Source organism: Lissotriton vulgaris, chromosome 1_1 (genome assembly GCF_964263255.1).
Source record: "Lissotriton vulgaris chromosome 1_1, aLisVul1.2, whole genome shotgun sequence".
NCBI lineage: Eukaryota > Metazoa > Chordata > Amphibia > Caudata > Salamandridae > Lissotriton > Lissotriton vulgaris.
The window spans coordinates 1,098,370,432-1,098,390,728 of record NC_141685.1 but is presented as its reverse complement, the minus strand read 5'-3'; the positions used below and the strand labels follow the sequence as shown (position 1 = coordinate 1,098,390,728).

The 20,297-nt window shown below is 44.8% G+C and overlaps 1 protein-coding gene across 1 annotated transcript in view; it reads right to left on the bottom strand.

Moving 5' to 3' along the window:
- Positions 1 to 20,297, bottom strand: part of RANGAP1 (Ran GTPase activating protein 1) — a 537,507-nt gene that overhangs the window by 46,813 nt on the left and 470,397 nt on the right. The window contains exon 15 of the mRNA XM_086963527.1: positions 5,535 to 5,656. Within this exon, the coding sequence (XP_086819653.1) occupies positions 5,535 to 5,656 (122 nt within the window). The remainder of the gene's footprint in view (positions 1 to 5,534; positions 5,657 to 20,297) is intronic.

Below are 20,297 nucleotides of genomic sequence, written 5' to 3'. Positions count from 1 at the left end.
AAAGCAAGCTCTTTCTCATGCGGGTTGTCACTGCGACAAGGTCGTTGAAGGACCCAGAGACCTGACGCCACTGTAAGTTCAGTTCTTCCTGAATGGGACGGGCGCGCAACCAGCAATTTGGGATCAGTGCGATGCAAGATGAAGCCATTCCCAAGAATGACTTTAACGTTCGAACAGAAACGGACTGTTTTCTTCGAATGAGGGAGACCAGACGAAGGATTTTGTGACGTCGCTCGTTGGAGACAAACGCTTTTGAGAGCTTCGTATCTAGGATCGCTCTCAAGAGGATCTGGTCTGCAGAGGTGCAAACTGATTTTTCGACGTTGATGGTCAACCCCAGGGACTGAAACACCTGCTGGCGAAGGCGAGTGTCCTGATGTAGCTGATGGTGGGATTGAGACTTTAGAAGGCAATCGTCCAAATATGGAAAGATTTGAACGCCTTGGAGACGCAGGTGAGCCACCACAGGGGCCAGAACCTTCGTGAACACACGAGGAGCTGATCGCAGCCCGAAGGGCAGAACTTTGAACTGAAAGTGCATTGGTCTCACCTTGAAACGCAGGTACTGGCGATGTTGTTGGATAATAGGGACATGAAAGTATGCGTCTTGAAGGTCTATGGAGGTCATGAAATCCTCGCTGGATAGAAGACGAAGGATTTCCTGTAATGTAGCATGCGGAACGATTGGGACTTTAGGAACTGGTTGAGAGCCCTCAGATCCAGAATGGGTCGCCAATCTCCGGTCTTCTTGAGAATGAGGAAGAATCAAGAGTAAAACTCATCTCCTCTTTGATGTTTCGGGACCACTTCGACTGCACCTTTTAACACGAGAAGACGAACCTGATGGAAAAGCTCCTCGGGGTGTGGAGGAGGCGGGCCACGAGGTGGAGTACACGGAGGAATCTCTACAAACTCTAGGGTATGACCCAGTCGTAAAATGTCCAAAACCCAGCGGTCCGAGGTGATCGAGGACCACTGAGAATAAAACAGAGAGATTCGTCCTCCAACATTTTGATGGTGGGAGAAGTCATTGTCGTTTAGAGTTGGATCCCCGGTAAGAGGACTTTCCTCTGTTGTAAGGCCTGGAGGACTGCTGGCGAGATTGCTGATTGGGCGTGTAACGTTGGCCACTCTGATTGTATGAGCGGTATTGCTGTCCACCTCGAACGTTGGAAGAAGTGCTGCGTCCACGCGCACCTCGAAAGGACTGCTTCCGAAATTGTAACGTGCCCAAAGACTTTGCCACATCGGTGTCTTTCTTTTTTTAAAAAATGTTTTGGGTAAACCTTTTTTGTTACGTAAAGCAGTTACAATCACGGGCCTACAACCATCACGGCCGGCCATTAGTTTAGAGACGGTCAAAGCAAATCAATCAAGCCATAAGAATGCAACAGTCCGCCTCCCAAATGTCCCGTTGTAGCTCAGGATAATGTCTGTACCATATTGGTACCAGGATTAAAGAGGTTTCTTTTAAATTTTAGGAAGGAGCAGGATCTGGTGCCGCACAATCAAATACTACCAAAGCAAGGGGTTATCATAGATCAGGATATTCACAGTCAGGACTACTGCAGGCAGGACGTCGGCGCTAGCGCACAATAATCAGGATAAACAATAAGTTGTACATTTCGCCCACCAATACAGTGTACGCCCGCTGTAACGTAAAACTTTACAAAGACATCCACCCTTGTACTTTGAACCCGTAGAACGTACGGAGAGCAACCTATTACTCGGTTCCCAGAAAGAGAAGAAGAAGAGGAAAAGTAAAGGGAAAGCCGAGAGAAACAAAAGAGAAAAAAGAGGCCCTAGAAACAGAAAAAGGAAAAAACAGTAGTACCCCTCCCCTAACCCCCCACCCTGCACCCCTGCCTACGGCTACGGCCTCCCCCTTAGCAGCGTGCCTGTCGCCCAGAGTGTGGAACCCGAAATATAGAAGAGAGAGGAAGAATAAAAGAAAAAGATATATCGGGGGGTCCCCAGTACAGGCCCCGCCCCCCGCGTAGCTTACAATTATAACAGCGCTGTTGCAAAATATCCAGGACACCAACCGAAACAGGACAGCAGTCGCCACGCCAGCTTACCCAGTCACCCAACCTTGATAAGGGCCCCCCCCTTTCAGCAACTGAAGAAGACGATCACCATTTTGCAACCCCGACCCACCCGGCCATAATCAGAGACGTGTCCCAGTCCGTTCAATGCATAGCCAAACAATCAGCATCAGGTATGAGTTCTATGAGATCTGAAATGTCTGGCCACATTTGTCTGTCATAGCGTCCCAAGATGGCTAAGGCATTGGCTGCCCGGACAGATGTGGAAGCCATCGTTGAGAACTTGCGGCCAATAGCATTCAGACGTCGACCCTCTCTATCCGGAGGGGCTGTGATAGGAGCCGCTGGGTTCCGGGCTCGACGCTGTGCGGCCTGAGTCACTACCGAGTCCGGTTCGGGGTGAGAAAGCAGGCAAGCCGGAGACCCAATCGGGGCTGTGTACTTTTTCTAAAGGCGCGGTATCTGTGCAGGTAAGGAGTTTGGAGCAGTCATGACCTTAATTCTTTTCTTCCAAACAAAATCGATGATAGGAATCGTGTGGGTTTGTTTATAAGGTTTGTCTTTAAAATCATAAAGGAAACAGTCCTTCTCACGTTGTGATCTTGGTAATTTAAAGCGCAGAGCTGCCTTATCCATTAAAAGATGGAAACTGGCGATATCCACAGGAGGTGAATCTCCAGAGTTCCCTTGCTGAGGTGAGGGCGTCTGTGCCCGATAATCATCCCAGTCCGCCATATTCGGGTCGCCTGCTTCATCCGAATTGTCTGGGACTTCTCCGTCCTCATGCTCCGGGACCGCCTCATCATCCGCATCCTGTGGATAAACTGTTGTATGGATCCTAATAGACGTCTGAACCTGAGACGAAGTTGTAGGTGGTAACACAGGCGGCCGAGAAGGTGGAGGCAGTGCCACGGTAGCTGGAGATGGTGCCGGTGTACTCTGTGGCGTAGCTGGGAAACGGCTGTTGTAATCATCCAGCATATGTTGGAGATTTGAGATCAGAGTTAAAGGAAGGGTAGCCATAGGGACTTGGACCAGCTGTTCCTCAGATTGAGACTGTTGATCACCGTCATCTTCGTCAGAATTCGAGTCCTGACACTTAATTATTAAGTCAGATGGACTTTGTGCCGCTCCAAAAGTATTCCCTTCTTGTTCTGAGTCAGTGTCAGGCTCGGATGCAGTGGCAAATATTGGAGAAGGTGGTTGCAGCTCTGGATCAGAGAGCTGGTGACACGGAACCTTGTCACAACGATGAGAAGATTCTGAAGTCTTCAAAGGCACTAACGGCAACGGAAAGTGGTGCTGCCGTCGACGGTGCCGTCGTCGATAACGCCGACGATACTGGCTTGCTCGTCGACGAAGATAGTTTTGGAGAAATCGTCGTCGGGGCCACTGTCGATCAGCTGTAGACAAGGCCGTCGACGAAGCAATCGTCGACGGAACGGTCGTCGACGCCAGTGTAGCCTCCATAGACGGAGTCTTCGTCAACGAGGCTTTGGTCGACGATGTCTTCGTCGACGAGTCCTTGGTCAACGGTATCTTCGTCGACAGAGTCGCCGTCGACGATGACGACTTCTTGGAGACTTTTGTCGAAGAGGATTCTTTCTTCTTTCTCGACGAGGAAATGGGAATCGTCAACGGAACTGGCTTGGAAGGCAAGGCCACCCTCGTCGACGTGGATGCTGTTGACGAGACCGTCGCCGACGAAGAAAAAGCTGAGGTAGTAGTCAGCGTCGTCGTCGAGGATGCAGCAAATGCCGTTCTCGTCGTCGGAGCGCTCGTCGACGCTCCTGTCGACGGCGGAACTTTGAGAGGCGTGGAAACACCTCGAGAGGCAGCAGAAGACGCCTAAGAGCCAGGTCTCGTGGGCGTAAAGGTGGTAGGGGTGGCTGAAGACGCCACAGAAGCTAGAGGCAAGGCCAACTTCATCTTCTTGAGGAAAGGAGATGGAACATCCTGTAAACTACCACGCTTGGATGCTGCTGAAGAAAGTCCAGAATGGAAACTTTCTGCGTCTGACAGGGTTGAATCCTTGTCTTTTAGACGTTCAAGCCAAAGGAGAAGGCGGCCTTCTCTGTCCTTCAGAGTCTTTGTAGAAAAAGTTCTACAGAACTTGCAGCTGCTAGCCTCATGATCAGGGTATAAACAGTATATACACTTCTGGTGGGGGTCCTTTTCAAAAAGGCGCAGCTTCCCACAAGAAGAGCAAGGTCTAAATAAAGACTTCTTACTTGACATGTTGTGAAAAACACTGGAACTAGATGAGTAGAGGTGATAACTGAGCAGAGCTCAGGGAGACTCCCTTCACACGACGTGCGGTAGAAAATCTGAGGGCTTGAGCTTCTGATGAGAAGGTTCTAGAGGGTGCTGACGCCTGATTGGCTGTAATTTGGACTAACATAATGACACTAATGTGTTACAAGTAGTTTTTTTTCTTTACCATGCTTTCCTATGTAGGAATAGCTTTTTGAGGTTTCTATTATGTTTCCTATTCTTTATCATGTATTATATGTACATATAGTTTATATATATTTAGCATTATTGCTATTTTATTTACCGTGGGACTCCTACTTCGACGACGGGGAATATTCAAGCATGTGAATCTATTCAAGCATGTGAATCTATGAAAGACACCCCTAATACTGGAGAAGTGGGTATAACCCTGACCCTAAGAGGCTAATTCTGTCCAAAACAAGATGGAGGAATTTGAAATGGCAGTGTCCACATCCGCTAGACCAGCTTATGGGTGGTGGTGGTCTATGAGGGACAAACCTCCTAATCTTACTAATTTTCACGCTTGTCTTGCCGCCGAAAAGTGGGGCTTGGAGAGGGGGTGGGTATCTCCACTATCTGGAGAGGCCTGGTCGCATAACAAAGGCAGCAGTGCCTTTAAAGTTTCCCACCCTAGAAAGCAGTTCCTGTATGGAGGAGTTGGAAACACCTCTGCCCAGAGCAGACTGTGTCCCAGCCTCTGAGAGCAATGGCTCTCACCTCAAGAGGTCAGAAACGTGTCTAGGGTGACAGGCTGGTCGGGACCAGTCACTCAACACTAATGGTCGGTAGGTTTTCAGGCAGCACCTCTAAGATGCTCTCTGGGCGCATTTCCTAATAAGTCCAACACTGGCATCACAGTGAGTTTATTAAGACGAGATGTTTGGTACCAAACATATGGGGTTACAACTAAGCCTTCATGTAACTGGGGAACTCGTAATCATGAGTGTCCAGCCATTGTACTTAGGATGGCTTCCCTGTGCACTTGTGGTATCTAAGAGTGAAATTAGAAATCACAGGGGCACATCCACTCACGCAGATATGTCCACACATGAGTATTTTCTCTAAAGCACTGAAAATAATGTCACCCATACACAACATCCAACACATCAAAGTTCAAATTCAAGCAGGGCTTCAATGACCTGGATGGGCCACAGCCCGTCGTAGAATATCTTCACGCACTGCCTCTGCCGCCCAATGGTTTTGCTGGATACTTACTTAGTGACGAAGGCCAAGAGAATGGGCACCAATGACTTGGAGAAGTACTCCTGTTGCACTATGTGGTTCAGAGTCATCAAGGCACCGTAGAGGCTGGAAATGACCTTCACCTTGTCTTCGCTCTGCCATGAGAGAAGAGGAAAGAACTGTTTAGTAACCAGAGCTGCCTCATGAGCTAGTAAGCCACCCCTGCTGTAAAATCAGTCGCATTCAAAGGAGTAAGCAGGAGCACCACCTACTGTCCATACTAAGAACTGGAAAGAGAGGAATTGTGAGACCAAGAAATAATACTGCATTGTTCCAACAGGCATCAATTGATCTGCCCTGGCACATTAAGAGGAAAGGTATTAAGTACTTGTACTTCTCTAAAACGGAGAGGATCTGCACTTAAGCATGAGCTGCTGTCCAACACGTTCATCCCAGCTGGGTTACTGTAAATGAAGGAAAACAGTGGGGCGTTTTCACTGCTAATTGGTGCAAGCGGGTCCAGGGGTACGCCACTCTCACTCACTAGGCACAAAGGCTTTTTTTCATCATCAACCTTTGACTCAAAGCTAGAAAAAGAGGCAGAAAGGGGAAAAAGGAGGAAGAGATATAGGAAACAAAGACAGAGAGCAAGGAAGACGAATAACATATTAGAGACGGGCAAAAAAAAGAAGTATGAGGTGGATTCAAGATTGCACTGCCTTAATTTTCATCAACCCTTGCAGTTGGCCAAGCAAGTGTGTCCCAGCACTTTTTAAAAATGAATGAATCGCAGCTTCTTCTCTCCCAAATGGCAAAAACATTAGAAAGCAAGAAACAAACACATTATGACCAAGGAGGAAATAATTGAGACCTCAATATGTCCCACATCACACAAGTAAATTATGCTTTGTTTTTATTTTGCAACTTGTAGTTCACGGTTTATAATGGAAAAACATGACTACAAGAACTAGGATGCAAAGGACAAAGATGGGGCTAGATAACTTCCAATGTGTGTTTCTGCAAGGAAGAAAGGGAGGTGAAGGATAGATGTATACTGACCCCGATTGGAATTACTTCCATTCCCTTCATATAGATTTCAGATAACATTTAAAATGTAGAAACTTACTTTAAAACATATAGGAAGAAAATGCACCATTTTTGAATTTTACTAGTTAACCATCTCCAAATCTCGCTTTCTCACCTACATTACAATGAAGTCCATCCACCGGAAAACTGCTAAACGTGAAGATTGATGGAGGTCTCCTCATATATTGATTCATCCCGCTTTTAAATTTGCTGTGCGGCATCAATAAGCAGAGGCAGCACAGCAGGAGACTGGTGAAGACTATCAACTTATGTGTACAGTTAGGTAACACAAGGAGGGTCACTTAAGATGGAAGCATGCACAACAATTGAACACGTATGCACATGCACCCACACCTCTTCAAAACCAGGACAAGTATTTTATTCACTGAAAATCCTTGAAATGTTTGAATAGATACTGAAAAATCTTGACTGTACCTAGCAAATCAAAGACGTCTGGGTCACACTACAGTAATTAGAATTAAATTGACCGAACTACCATGAAAATCTGGCAGTTGGAGCGCTTGATGGTTGGGACCCTGTACAAAAGAGCCTCCTTTTTTTGTTCTTAAATATATTTTTATTTTGAGAACAATTCAATAAAAGACAGTAATGAGATAATACAATTATTAGAAGGCAAACTTCACAGATCACATTGTGTAATTGCAAACAATCAATTTAATCCCCCCCCCCCCAACTCTCTCGCCAGACACAGCACCTATTGTTCAGCAGGCTCAGAACCCCAATATAGTACTCCAAACAGAACGTATCAGCATCTCCTTTCTTCCTCAGAGAAAGTTCTGTCTTCTCCTCCCACTGTCTAATAACTCCAAAACGTAGTACTGCAGCCATTTACTCCATCCCATGCAAAATGTTCTGGGGCTACCCCTACTGGCCTAGGTTGTTAGTTCCATCATATACATGTCCATTTCCTTTTCCACTCATCACAGGTAGGGCAATCACGTGAACTATCCCCCCCCCCCCCCCGAGTGTGGGCAATATATCTTTTGGTTACAAAATGGCCGAGGCCACAGAGAAGTACATGAATTCGAGGTAAGATCTAAGCCATTGGGGATCCCCAGAATAAGGAATTTGGGATCTAATGTACGTAGGACCGAGAGCACTCAATCAAGTTCCCCAGTGATCTCCACCCAATACTCCTGGCTCCAGAACGTGTTAAAAAAAAAAAATAAGCAACCCTCCTCCCCGACATCTCAGACACTGCGGTGTCTGCGCCCTGCCCAAAGCATGTAGACGAAGTCTGTCGTAGTACACTCTGTGTAGCATGTTAAATTGGACTAGGCGCAGGCAGGCTTCAATTGCTTTCTCTCTTGGGTGAATCAGAGCTGCCTCCCAGTCTATGTCTTCCATGTCTCCTACCTCTTCTTCCTATTTTACCTATAGCTTACAGAGGGTGTCAGACATGAGGTTGTCAAGAGTCCGATAGGTCAGGGAAATCGCTCCCTTTCCTAGCTCCTTCGTTAGGAGTCACCCCATAAAGGGGCTTATTAAAGTATACCCTTCCCAGGAAGTCCCTCAGCACGCCACACATGGCGTATTTGTGCATATTTCAGGAACTGGTCGGTGTTCATCCCTTATTCCCATTGGATCAGAGCAAACGGCATAATGTCTCCACCCTCCAGCAGATCACTCACTTTAGCTATGCCAAGCAAGTTCAAAGTTTCGAATCCAAGCAGTTTCTGCATTGTGGGGAGCAATTTCCCCTCCCACAATGGGTGTTCTTCTAGTTGGTCTTCCAAGCCACATTATTGACTTCATTGAACTTTACCATGCCTCGAGTGCAACCTGTGCAGCAAGGAGGACACACCACTCTCCTTCCCCTCCATATACGCAGCCCAATGAGGTGGGCAGCCCAATAATAAACCCATATGTCTGGAAGGGCCAGCCTGCCCTTGTATTGGTCATGCTGTAGGGATTTTGAGGCGATCTGGGGTGTCCATCCTCCCACAGTAGCTTTCGCATGTCGCTCTCGATCATTCAGAATGTCTCAGGAAAGATCCTATAATAGGTATTATGTGGGACATAGAGCAGTTTGTGTAAAGAAATCATCTAAACATAACTACCCTCCCCATCAGTGAGGGGCAGCCCTCTCCATATCTTCCCGAAAAGATAGAATCACCGTCTCAAGGTTAAGCGTATAGCAGGTTTCCCTTTCCAGTGTCATGAATATACTCAAGTACTTGAACCTAAGGGTGGTGTGTGTCATACTTCAGTGAGGCATCTCCATTCCGCTCTGTGGGAGGAAAAGCACAGATTTCTCCGAATTAATACTGTAACCAGAATAACTCTCATACTCAAATAGTTGCAAGGCTGCGGGAAGAGATGAGGATGGGTCAGTCAAGAATAGAAGGATATCATCAGCATGAAGCAAGATTTTCTCTTCTATAGCAGCCTCACCCATGAGCTGGAAGCCACGGATTTCGGGATGATCCTGGACTGCACAGGCTAAGGACTCTATAGTCAATGCAAACAGGAGAGGGGACAAGGGGCAGATCTGTCTTGTTCCTCGACTGATGGGAAACTCAGACACCAATCCATTGACACGGACCGCCATCACTCGGGCCTGGTATAATAAGTTCACCCCTCCCCTATAGGCACTCCCCAGTTTCTCTTGTTCTGTTGCTCTGTTGTTGCCGTAGAGTGTACTGCGCGTGCGTGACCCTAACGTGCTTTGAACGCCGGAGCGGAGCGCGAACCTACGGACGAGACGAGCGAGAGAGCGGCTGCTGGAGCCGGGTCGGTGTCGAGAGCTGAGCCGGAATTAGTGGATTAGTGGGTGAGAAGCCGTGAGTAACGAGTAACGAGAGGAGACGGAACCGAGGAAACGAGGATCTCGGTGCCCGCGAAGTCGGGCGTGAACTTGTCCACGGTAATAATAACCTACGAACAGGAGTGTTTCCTCCCTGCCCCCACTTGACCCCGCCTGCGCCTGCCACTTTACAAGCACGGACAGGTATAAACTTTAAAAAGCGGGCAAATAGGCAAATTCCCCCGCCTCTGCCTGAGCCTACCTGCCTGGCCGAAGGGTGGAGTGTGGGGTAAGGAAGCAGGAGGAGGCAAAGGGAGTGTAAAGAGAGATGTCACTTTCGGATTAATAGCATTTGGAGTGACTTTATCCCCATAAATCTCAAGAAAACAAAAATTGAGAGTGGGAGAGAAGGAAACCCCCTGCATTTCGTTAACTAAGTCAGGGTAAATCTACAAAGAGAAGCGGAAAAGGGCAAGGGGCACGAGTGCAAGTACAAGAAAGAAGGCACAACAGAGGTAAGTCAAATATTTGTTTTTTTGAATTAATATTTAATTAAAATTTAATCTATTCAGAAGCGCTTGAGGGAAGTGCCTAAGGAGTAAAATGGCTCCACGGAAAAACAAAAGCACATTAGGAATAACAAGGAAAGCAAAGTTGAATGGTGGTAATCAACAAGATGTCCAAACAGCCTTGTATCCCTGGGGGCAAAGGAAAAATCAAAATGCACCCAAAAGAAAAAAAGAGAAAGCTCCCAAAGAATTACAACATGGAGGAAGTAAGGGGAGTGTAGCATCGAGTACAATTAAGGAGTTTGTGGGAAAGCACTTTAAAAGGTTTTTTTTTCCTGCTAAAGCTATGGAAACTGAAGAAGTGGAGGAATCATGGAAAGGGGGATCCTCCTTAATCTTCGACGAACATTTGGTAGACCCCATAGATCTGGTCAACCAATCAGTTCAGTCTTTGACAAGCCATAAGGGGGTAATATTGTCACTGTGACTTTCTTCTTCCCCGAGATTGATTTAACAGACGTCGGAAGAGGAAGACAGCCTGGACCATAGGCAAAGTGAGGAACTTGCCCAGAACACAGATGGAAGTCCAGATGGAACTGAAAACCGGGTTTTAGTGAGAGCCAATGACCGGGTAGGTCCGGACAAAAACAGTGACAAAAACGGCGAAAACCTGTCACTCGAGATAAACTTGGAAGCTTCGTAAACCCCTGCATCTTCAATGTTAGAATTGATGCTAATGGTGCAAAAATCGTTACAAGGACTGTTAGCAGTAACAATGTTAAACCATGATATCCTGAAAAGTAAAAAAATGTACCTCTCAAAAATTGAGGGAGAATTACAGGGTATTAGGGGACCAATGCCCTCAATGTTAAGACCGGTCTTAGATCCATTAGTTATGGGTCTAGGGAGGGAGGGGGAAGGTGGAATAGTTAATCCCCCACTAGTAAGCCAGGTTGATGAAGTTCATTCTGATGCCCAAGAAGTTTATGTGTCAAGATGGCCAATGCTGGTAAAAAGAAGAGGTGAATATACGAACTATGGCCACTCAAAACGAGTAAGAATGGCAGGAAGAGATGGGCAAAGAAAGGTTAACATAAGAGCGGCGAAAAAAAGAAAGGTGAGGAAGGAGCCAAAAGAAGTGGTAATACAAGAGCTTAAGACACAACCGCATAAAATAGCAAAGGAACACAGAGTAATAAATATAAGATCTGAGAATTGGGCCAGGACATTAGAAAACAAGCATTTGCAATGCAACAGGTCTCGTATCAGTTAGAGTTATTGGGGTTGTAATTACAATTTAATGAAAGCTTTCACGGACACGAAAAAAGTTACAGCATGTGGTTTACAAATCAAAACACGTTGCTTTTAGCAGCTAATGGAAGGCGCACAATAGATGGTGTTATAGACCAGATTACAAAATTTGCCTCTAAGACAGGTAAAAAAAAGTGCTGGAGTGCATGTGTCTGGTCCGTGGAAAGTATGTAGTTAGGCAAGTTTTAACCAGGTGCTGTGTTTGATATTAGGGAATGCACTGATGGTGCCTAAAGAGGGTATACTAGTTGCTGCATAGTGCTTTGGAAATGCATTTAATGTGAGTGCATGTTGCACTTTATTTTTTAAAGGCCAAATTAAAATGTTGTCTCTGTCTGTTTCTCTGTGTGTACTAAGTGAATTTATTTTTATAAATGGTATAGCGCTAACATTCCTGTAGGTTTTGAGAGCGTCGCATATACGTACGTTAGAAAAACACCAGCCAGAACTATTGCGCGAGTTAACCTGAAAAGGTACTTTAAAAAGACAGAAACACACTCCTTAGCACACGTATATCAGAATACAGTTATGTATAGGTGTTGCCACCCGTTTGACACAATCACAGTACGTAGTTCTTGGTAATACAGATATTATATTTATTCTTGAATGCTGGAAGTTCTCCACACAGCCGACACGTGTTTCGTCGTGACTGGGAGTGTAACCCAACAACTTTTTCAAGGCTGTAGAAGTTCAAAATAAACAAAACAAAAGATATGTTGCCATTTTCATGTAAACTTTTTGGCCATAGATTAGAATAGCCCAACATTGCACAATCCTTGTGGCCCCTTTCATGCAAGATTCCACTCAAGTGTCCAATTTGATAATTTACAAGCCACATTATCCAACATTTCTCCTCAGTGAGAAAATGCAATCCACATCCTGATAAGATATCATATTATAATATCTATTCTCCCACATATTTTTGGTTTAGAATCACAGTTTATTTGAATACCATTCCGGTATTATTTAACACATAATGTACCTCAGTATCCTTATAGAGGTCTATGATCCTGTATGGGATGGAGAGATCGGGTACTTAGATAACCTTATTAAGGCGTGGGTTGTTGTCAAGATTGTTGTGACCATCATGCATCTTATAGTGTATTAAGAAACACCCTGAACCTGCACCATGAGTCCGGCATTTTTCTAAGGTATGGTGACGTATTTTGTGCTCATAGTTGTTTTCAGTATAAACACTATGTGGTTATATGTGATTGTTGCTTCAACCATAAATACCTATTTCCAGATCTGTTCTCTTATAACTGTAGGAGTAAAATCATATTTTTAATTTATATACATCAGTTTTTAATTTGGTATCGGTAAGTAATATGATAAATTGATTTTACACTCATTTCTGGTTGTTAACTTACTTATTATGCGGTGATAATTCCAACCCGCATAGGGGTTCTACGGGGGTCTTCTGTTACAGTGTCCACTTTAACATGTCCAAAGGACTCCACTTCACACTTTATTTAGGTTGGCTGAAAGGAACATTGGTGTTCTTATTAGTATATATTTAGTTCCCAGTAGTATTGAGTTTATTATTTATCTCCTTAATGTTATATAAGTCTTTCTGTTTGTATAGAATGGATTCAAACTATTCCCGGAAGAGTCCTCTTCTTAACTATAAATCAATATGTTTTGTATCCCTGATGTGGGATGGGAAATTCCCAAACAGTGGTTTTAAAAAAATGTCCACATATTCAGATATCCTTTCGGTAGGTCCACCAATACCCGATATGATCGGTTTGCCTGGGGGAAATTTGTCAGTTTTATGTACTTTCGGAAGAGTATATATGCATGGATATCTTGGACGATCAACTCTGAGGTACATGTGTTCATTGTCGTCCAGGAGACCTGAGTCATGCCATTTTTTAAGGTGTAAGTTAATATAGTCCGTGAGTTTCCACATAGGGTTGTGTAGTAATTCCTCATAGCATTCAGGGTTAGCGAGCTGTGAAAATATTTCTGTTTCATAGTCACTAGTTCTCATGACCACCATGTTGCCCCCTTTGTCAGCTTCCCTGATTGTTAGTTTTTCATTGTCACTCAGTTCTTTAAGTGCTATTCTTTCCCTATGTGTTAGATTGTCTTTCTGTATGGGTGATGCTGTTTCTTTGAAATCATGCTTATCTAAATCTGCAGATACGAGTTTATGGAATACATCAATGCTATTTCCCGCAGTTAAGGTCGGTGTCCACTTAGACTTATCTTTAAGATTGCTTGATATGTTGTAATCCATGTGTATCTCTAGATCTCGCATTACCATGTCCATTGTAACAGCCTCATCTTCACAGTCAGTAATGGATAACAATAATCTGGTGTTCTGGATGTCCTCAATTGACTGTTCATTACATATCAACACACCAAGATTCTGTTGCAGATCTTTATTTATAGTCCTATTCAAATCAAAATGTTTTTTTAGTTTAAGACGTCGGATAAATTTAAACAGATCTATTTTCGTGGAAGTGTTTCTAATAAATACGCGGCGTTTTTGAAGGAGCAACAATCGAGCATACGCGCTGCGCTGATTGTGAACGGGGGCACCGACGGACAAAACTATTTGGGCGAAAGGTAAGAGGAATGGGCACAAGCTTTAAGGGGAGAGCCCGTTTAGGCACCCAGGAAATAATGTTAGAGACAAACTCGGGACCGGGGAGAAATAGGCACTCAGTACAAGGGGAGAGCCAAAAAAGTATACAGGGGATAATTTTGAAGACGAACTCCGAACCAGGGGGTAATTTTAAGGTTGGAGCATTCGTGTAAGATACAGGAAAATTGGCTAATATTACACATAATCATGTATATGGATTAATAGGGGAATGCACTGATAATTGGTTAAATATAAATAACGAAAGCCAAGACTACTTGATTTATAGTTAAGAAGAGGACTCTTCCGGGAATAGTTTGAATCCATTCTATACAAACAGAAAGACTTATATAACATTAAGGAGATAAATAATAAACTCAATACTACTGGGAACTAAATATATACTAATAAGAACACCAATGTTCCTTTCAGCCAACCTAAACAAAGTGTGAAGTGGAGTCCTTTGGACATGTTAAAGTGGACACTGTAACAGAAGACCCCTGTAGAACCCCTATGCGGGTTGGAATTATCACCGCATAATAAGTAAGTTAACAACCAGAAATGAGTGTAAAATCAATTTATCATATTACTTACCGATACCAAATTAAAAACTGATGTATATAAATTAAAAATATGATTTTACTCCTACAGTTATAAGAGAAGAGATTAGGAAATAGGTATTTATGGTTGAAGCAACAATCACATATAACCACATAGTGTTTATACTGAAAACAACTATGAGCACAAAATACGTCACCATACCTTAGAAAAATGCCGGACACATGGTGCAGGTTCAGGGTGTTTCCTAATACACAATAAGATGAATGATGGTCACAACAATCTTGACAACAACCCACGCCTTAATAAGGTTATCCAGTACCCGATCTCTCCATCCCATACAGGATCATAGACCTCTATAAGGATACTGAGGTACATTATGTGTTAAATAATACCGGAATGGTATTCAAATAAACTGTGATTCTAAACCAAAAATATGTGGGAGAATAGATATTATAATATGATATCTTATCAGGATGTGGATTGCATTTTCTCACTGAGGAGAAATGTTGGATAATGTGGCTTGTAAATTATCAAATTGGACACTTGAGTGGAATCTTGCATGAAAGGGGCCACAAGGATTGTGCAATGTTGGGCTAATATTATAATCTATGGCCAAAAAGTTTACATGAAAATGGCAACAAATCTTTTGTTTTGTTTATTTTGAACTTCTACAGCCTTGAAAAAGTCGTTGGGTTACACTCCCAGTCACGACGAAACACGTGTCGGCTGTGTGGAGAACTTCCAGCATTCAAGAATAAATATAATATCTGTATTACCAAGAACTACGTACTGTGATTGTGTCAAACGGGTGGCAACACCTATACATAACTATTCTGAAATACGTGTGCTAAGGAGTGTGTTTCTGTCAGAAGCGTATGCTCATGTTTAGAAGGATTAAGTGGTTCCTTCTACCTTATAGCACCGTAGGAAATAACCTCTGCACCAAAATAAATTGTGACTGTCTAAGTGGCGCCGGATAGCCTATACTAAACCACTGTTTGTGCTAGACTTTAAAAAGACAGAACGTCCTTGAGTTGCTGAAGGGAGCGAAATGAACATAGAAGCAAGGAAATTGAAGAAAGCCACTCCTGGACAGCTTTCCTAGTCAGCATCCTCCCACCAGCCGGTGACACTACCGGCAGTGGCTTGAAACCCGTACAGCTTCACTAGCGCTTCCAAAAAATGCACCACAGTACTACATTCGTTTCCTCTCTTGAAGCAGGACGTGTACCAAAACAGACATTAAAGGACGGTGACAGGCAGTGAGAGCACAGCCAAAGACCTGGGTTTCCTAGGGTCCTGCAACATAGAGGAGACGCACTGGACATTTGGGGTTTTGTCAGAAACCTGCCACTTCACACCACCATATGCGCCAGATATGAATAGTGCAAAGCTCCATGGGGCTCCCATCCGCGAGCCATGGCACCTGTCTGCATCACTATCTGAACGACGTCACTGCAGAGTTTTACACTGATTAAAAGGTGTCCCCTTCGATAACCTAATATGAAAAGTACACAAAAAATAAATGACCTACAAAATTGCCTCCGACACCAGACGCGTTGCTGCTTTAATGAAGAGCACGAGAGGCTGGCAGTACGAACAGAACGCTGTGCATATACCCGGCCTGAAGCGCCCAGTGTACACCTGCAAGCGCTAGCTTGCCACAATTATTTCTTAAACTTGCAGGACCCAACTGACTAGATCAGCAGATATTCTCCAAGCCATGCAACCGGGGCATCCTTTTGAAGCGATCGCCCTCAATATATAGAGGAATATAGGGACTAGATGAGAAACCCTGCCCCCTCGCCGCTGTTTCCTACAGCTTCCAGTGCTAACAGTAATATCGCAAAAACAATGCTTAGCAAGCCTCTCCTTGAGCCCTGTTCTCTAGAATTCCTCGAAAGCACACAGGAGTTTAGCCTTCCGGAGTTCGCCGTTCAAACTTGTTCAAAAGAAAAAAGGGGCGGGAACAGCTACCGAATCCCTCCCCTCCAGGACTCCGTAACCGGCCTCGTGGTAATATTTCTGAAAATATTGTCGTGCTACCGTAAGGCAGGTCATGGAGTCCTCGAGAGGCGGGATCCAGAGCAGACAAATCTGCTAAACAGGAGCTTTTTTCAATGGCAGGCCTCCGTTTCCAGAGGCTGCCAATGGAAAAAAGGGGTGTGGCTTCAAGCCATACTGAAATCCCCTGTTCACAATATCTCTTTGCCTGCAGCAGGGCATGCCCTGCAATGCAGGCTTCGACCTAAAAAGGATAACTGTAGTAGGAAGCAAACCCGCCAGGATAAGGTGATAAAAAATAAAAGTCATTTGGTCGCAAAACATGTAAGTGTAACGGCCCGGATGGCCCCCCTTAAAAATAAAGTATACCGGGAAAGTAGCCCGGAAGAGGGTCTTAGAATAAATATACAACACTATCAGGGGGATGCAAAGTCGGAAGAAGCGGTAGACAAAGGGAATAAGTGGCTTTATTTTGAACAAGTGAAATTGGGAAGGGGTGATAAAAAATTAAAAAAGAGTGTTTATATAAACAGATCACACCTACTCAGTGTTTTTGACCACTGCCCAAACCTAAATGGAATAGGCTCAGGAGACCTGAGACAGGTGGGATTCCATGCAATTGGTGATGGTAAGGAGGTCACCAAGGTACAACTTTACTCGACCCTGGTCACAACCGCAATAGTAAACACAGAGCAGGAAATCCGAAAAGAGGGGATTAGACTAGTGCCCAAAGAAGAGTTAGCGCAAGTGCTTAAGGTCCCCCAGCAGAAATCTTTCCTAAGGTACCATGCGGGGCTAGGAAAGAGACAAGTGAAGCTCCCAGGAAGGGAAACGGAGGAAGGGCGAGAAAACTTCAATAATGTAATAAACAATTCAGACCTGGTGGAGGCCTGGAAGAATTGGAGTAATACTTTAAGCCCAGCAGGACCCTCACATAGTTATAGGGAGGATTCCGTAATGAATGAGCCTTTAAGTGATGTAGATTAGATAATGGGGCAGCCACGGAGCACACACATGGTCTCTTGGAATATAAATTGGCTAGGAACACACCTAAAACAAGAAGTCGTGAAAGAACTCGCAAAAAAGAATGAAATCATTTGTATACAAGAGACCTGGCTCTGTGGTGTACCCCCGGTAGTGGAAGGGTTTCGACAAGTCCACCGACCAGTAGTAAAATCTAGTTCCGGTCGCCCAGCAGGTGGCTTGTTGACTATGATATCAACAACCTTAGTGTCGAAGGCCTCCCAGATATCTGTGATGTGTAAGTGGCTTTTGGCCTGCAGAATTCAAACATTTGCTTATAAAAAATATGAAAATATGTTGATCCTAAATGTGTATATGCAATAGAGTTCATTGAAGGAATATGGAGTCGAATTGTTACATTTTAAGAATGATATGGATGCACTTTGTGATAAGTATGGGAATGACTTGATTGTGTTATTGGGAGATGTTAATCATAAATGAAATCCAAAACTGTCTGATCAATGGTACTCAGAAATTCTAGCGGTATACGAGGTAAAAAAAGGAGAGTTTGTGGAAACTAAAACATCGACTGATGCGGCTAAACTGGGTAATTTTTTAGCCACAAAAAGTTTCTTTTGTCTAAATGGTAGGGTAGTCCAGGACTGTCCAGCAAAGAAAACTTTTAAATATGGGAAGCACAATTGCCCAATAGACTATGTCTTTATGCTAGCATGGAATTTCGAGTTAGTAAAAGATTTTAGTATTAACCCCATGGAATGTAGTGACCATAATCTAATAAAATTAGAATTGGGAATAGCCCAACATTTAGCTTGTGATAGAGTTATCTTTCAAGAGATGGATTATCTGAAGCGGATAACCACTCGGTTATCTGAAAACTTCATCGCGAGGTTAACAAGTCTGCAACAAAAGGTTCAGTTAGGCTGCATGCGGGGCCAAAACTTACCCTGGTTTGTTGAAAAAATAAAACAAGTAGTGGAAAGTATAAGTATAGTATTAAGGCCTGTTATAAGCGCCCATAAGAATAAAGGAAGAGGCCAAATTAAGCAAGGAACGTGGTTTAATCAGGACTGTTTAAGAAAAGAGAAGTCAGGAGAGAAGAGCGTAGCCTACGGAAAAAATTGTGCAAGCAAGGGCTAAAAAGTAAAGAGAATATACCACGTTAATCCGCAATGCAAAAAGGATTCATAAAGAATCTTGTTGGGGCAAATTATTGGAAACAATCAAATCTAAGAATACACGGCAGTTCTGGAAGTTAATTCAGTCAGCTACGGAACCTTCGGTTGCCCCAATGATTTGCGTAGTGGAAGAGGATGCTTGGATGAACAAGTTACTTACCTTCGGTAACGATATATCTGTAAGAAACATTAGTTAGTGTTAGATTCCTTACCTTAGAATATCCCCAGGCGTCAGTCTGGATCCGGAAACTTTTGCATAGCAGTACCCCTGCGCGTCGGTAGGCGTCGTCTGCAGGCGTCCCCTGCGGCTCCGCGTCCGTCGTCGGCGCCGTGATGACGTCGCTGGAGTATATAGACGCCGCCTCCGCGCGCTGACGTCAGTTCTTTGTACACAGCTTTTCCGCGCCAGAAAACGCAGAGCCATGAGAGAACCAACACTGGTGCCATTTGAAACTAGGGCCCTGAAAGGGATGTCCTTAACCCTAGGTATCAGTTCGCAGAACGGGGAGGATGGGTGGGTTCGGTAAGGAATCTAACACTAACTAATGTTTCTTACAGATATATCGTTACCGAAGGTAAGTAACTTGTTCATCTGAAAGAAACACGTTAGTGTTAGATTCCTTACCTTAGAATAGATACCCCAGCAATACCAACCCCGGTGGTGGGTCTGCGAACCGATACATTCCTACACCAGAAAGTCCTGGAGGACAGAACGGCCAAAGAAGCCATCCCTCCGGACTTGACTGTCCAGGCAGTAGTGCCTCGCAAAGGTATGCAGGGAGGCCCATGTAGCAGCCTGGCAAATGTCCTGTAAAGGGACTCCCCGGCCCAGGGCAGTAGTAGCCGCCGTGGCCCGAGTGGAATGGGCCCTCAGCCCAACAGGAGGCTCCTTCCGAGCCAAAGAGTAGCACGCTTTGATGCAGAGAACGACCCATCGAGAGATGGTCCGTTTACAGACCGACCTTCCCTTCTTCGCACCCACGTAGCCAACAAACAGTTGGTCATCCACCCGGAACTGGCGTGTGCGATCCATGTAAAATGAAAGCGCACGTTTTGGGTCCAGACGATGGAGCCGCTCTTCATCCTTTGAAGGATGCGGAGGCGGGAAGAAGGAAGGGAGGGTGATGGACTGCCCGATGTGAAAAGCAGAGACTACTTTGGGCAGGAAAGAAGGCCTAGTCCTTAGAACCACCTTGTCAGGATGAATGGACATGAAAGGGGGTTGGACAGAAAGAGCCTGAAGCTCACTCACTCTCCTGGCAGAGGTGATGGCAACCAGGAAAGCCGTCTTTAAAGTCAGGAGACGGAGAGGACAAGAATGAAGGGGCTCAAAGGGAGCACACATCAGAAAGGTAAGAACCAGGTTCAAGTCCCACTGAGGCATCACAAACGGAACAGGTGGATACATGTGTGTGATGCCCTTCAAGAATCTCGTTACAATCGGGGACTTGAACAAAGAAGGCTGATCAGGAAGCCTTAGAAAGGCTGAAAGGGCAGAAAGGTAGCCCTTGATAGTGCCCAGAGCAGAGCCCTGCTGGGCAAGAGAAAGAAGAAACAGAAGAACCTCTGAAAGAGGGGCAGAAAGAGGATCCACAGCCTTTGCTGTGCACCATGCCACAAATCTGTTCCACCGACAGGCGTATACCGACTTCGTGGAGGACGCCTGGCTGCCAGAATTACATCACAGACTTCAGGAGGCAAGTCAAATGGCCTCAACTGCCGCCGCTCAATCTCCAAGCATGGAGGTGGAGACTGGACAGGTTCGGGTGGAGGACCGTCCCCTGCTGCTGCGACAGAAGGTCCTCCTGA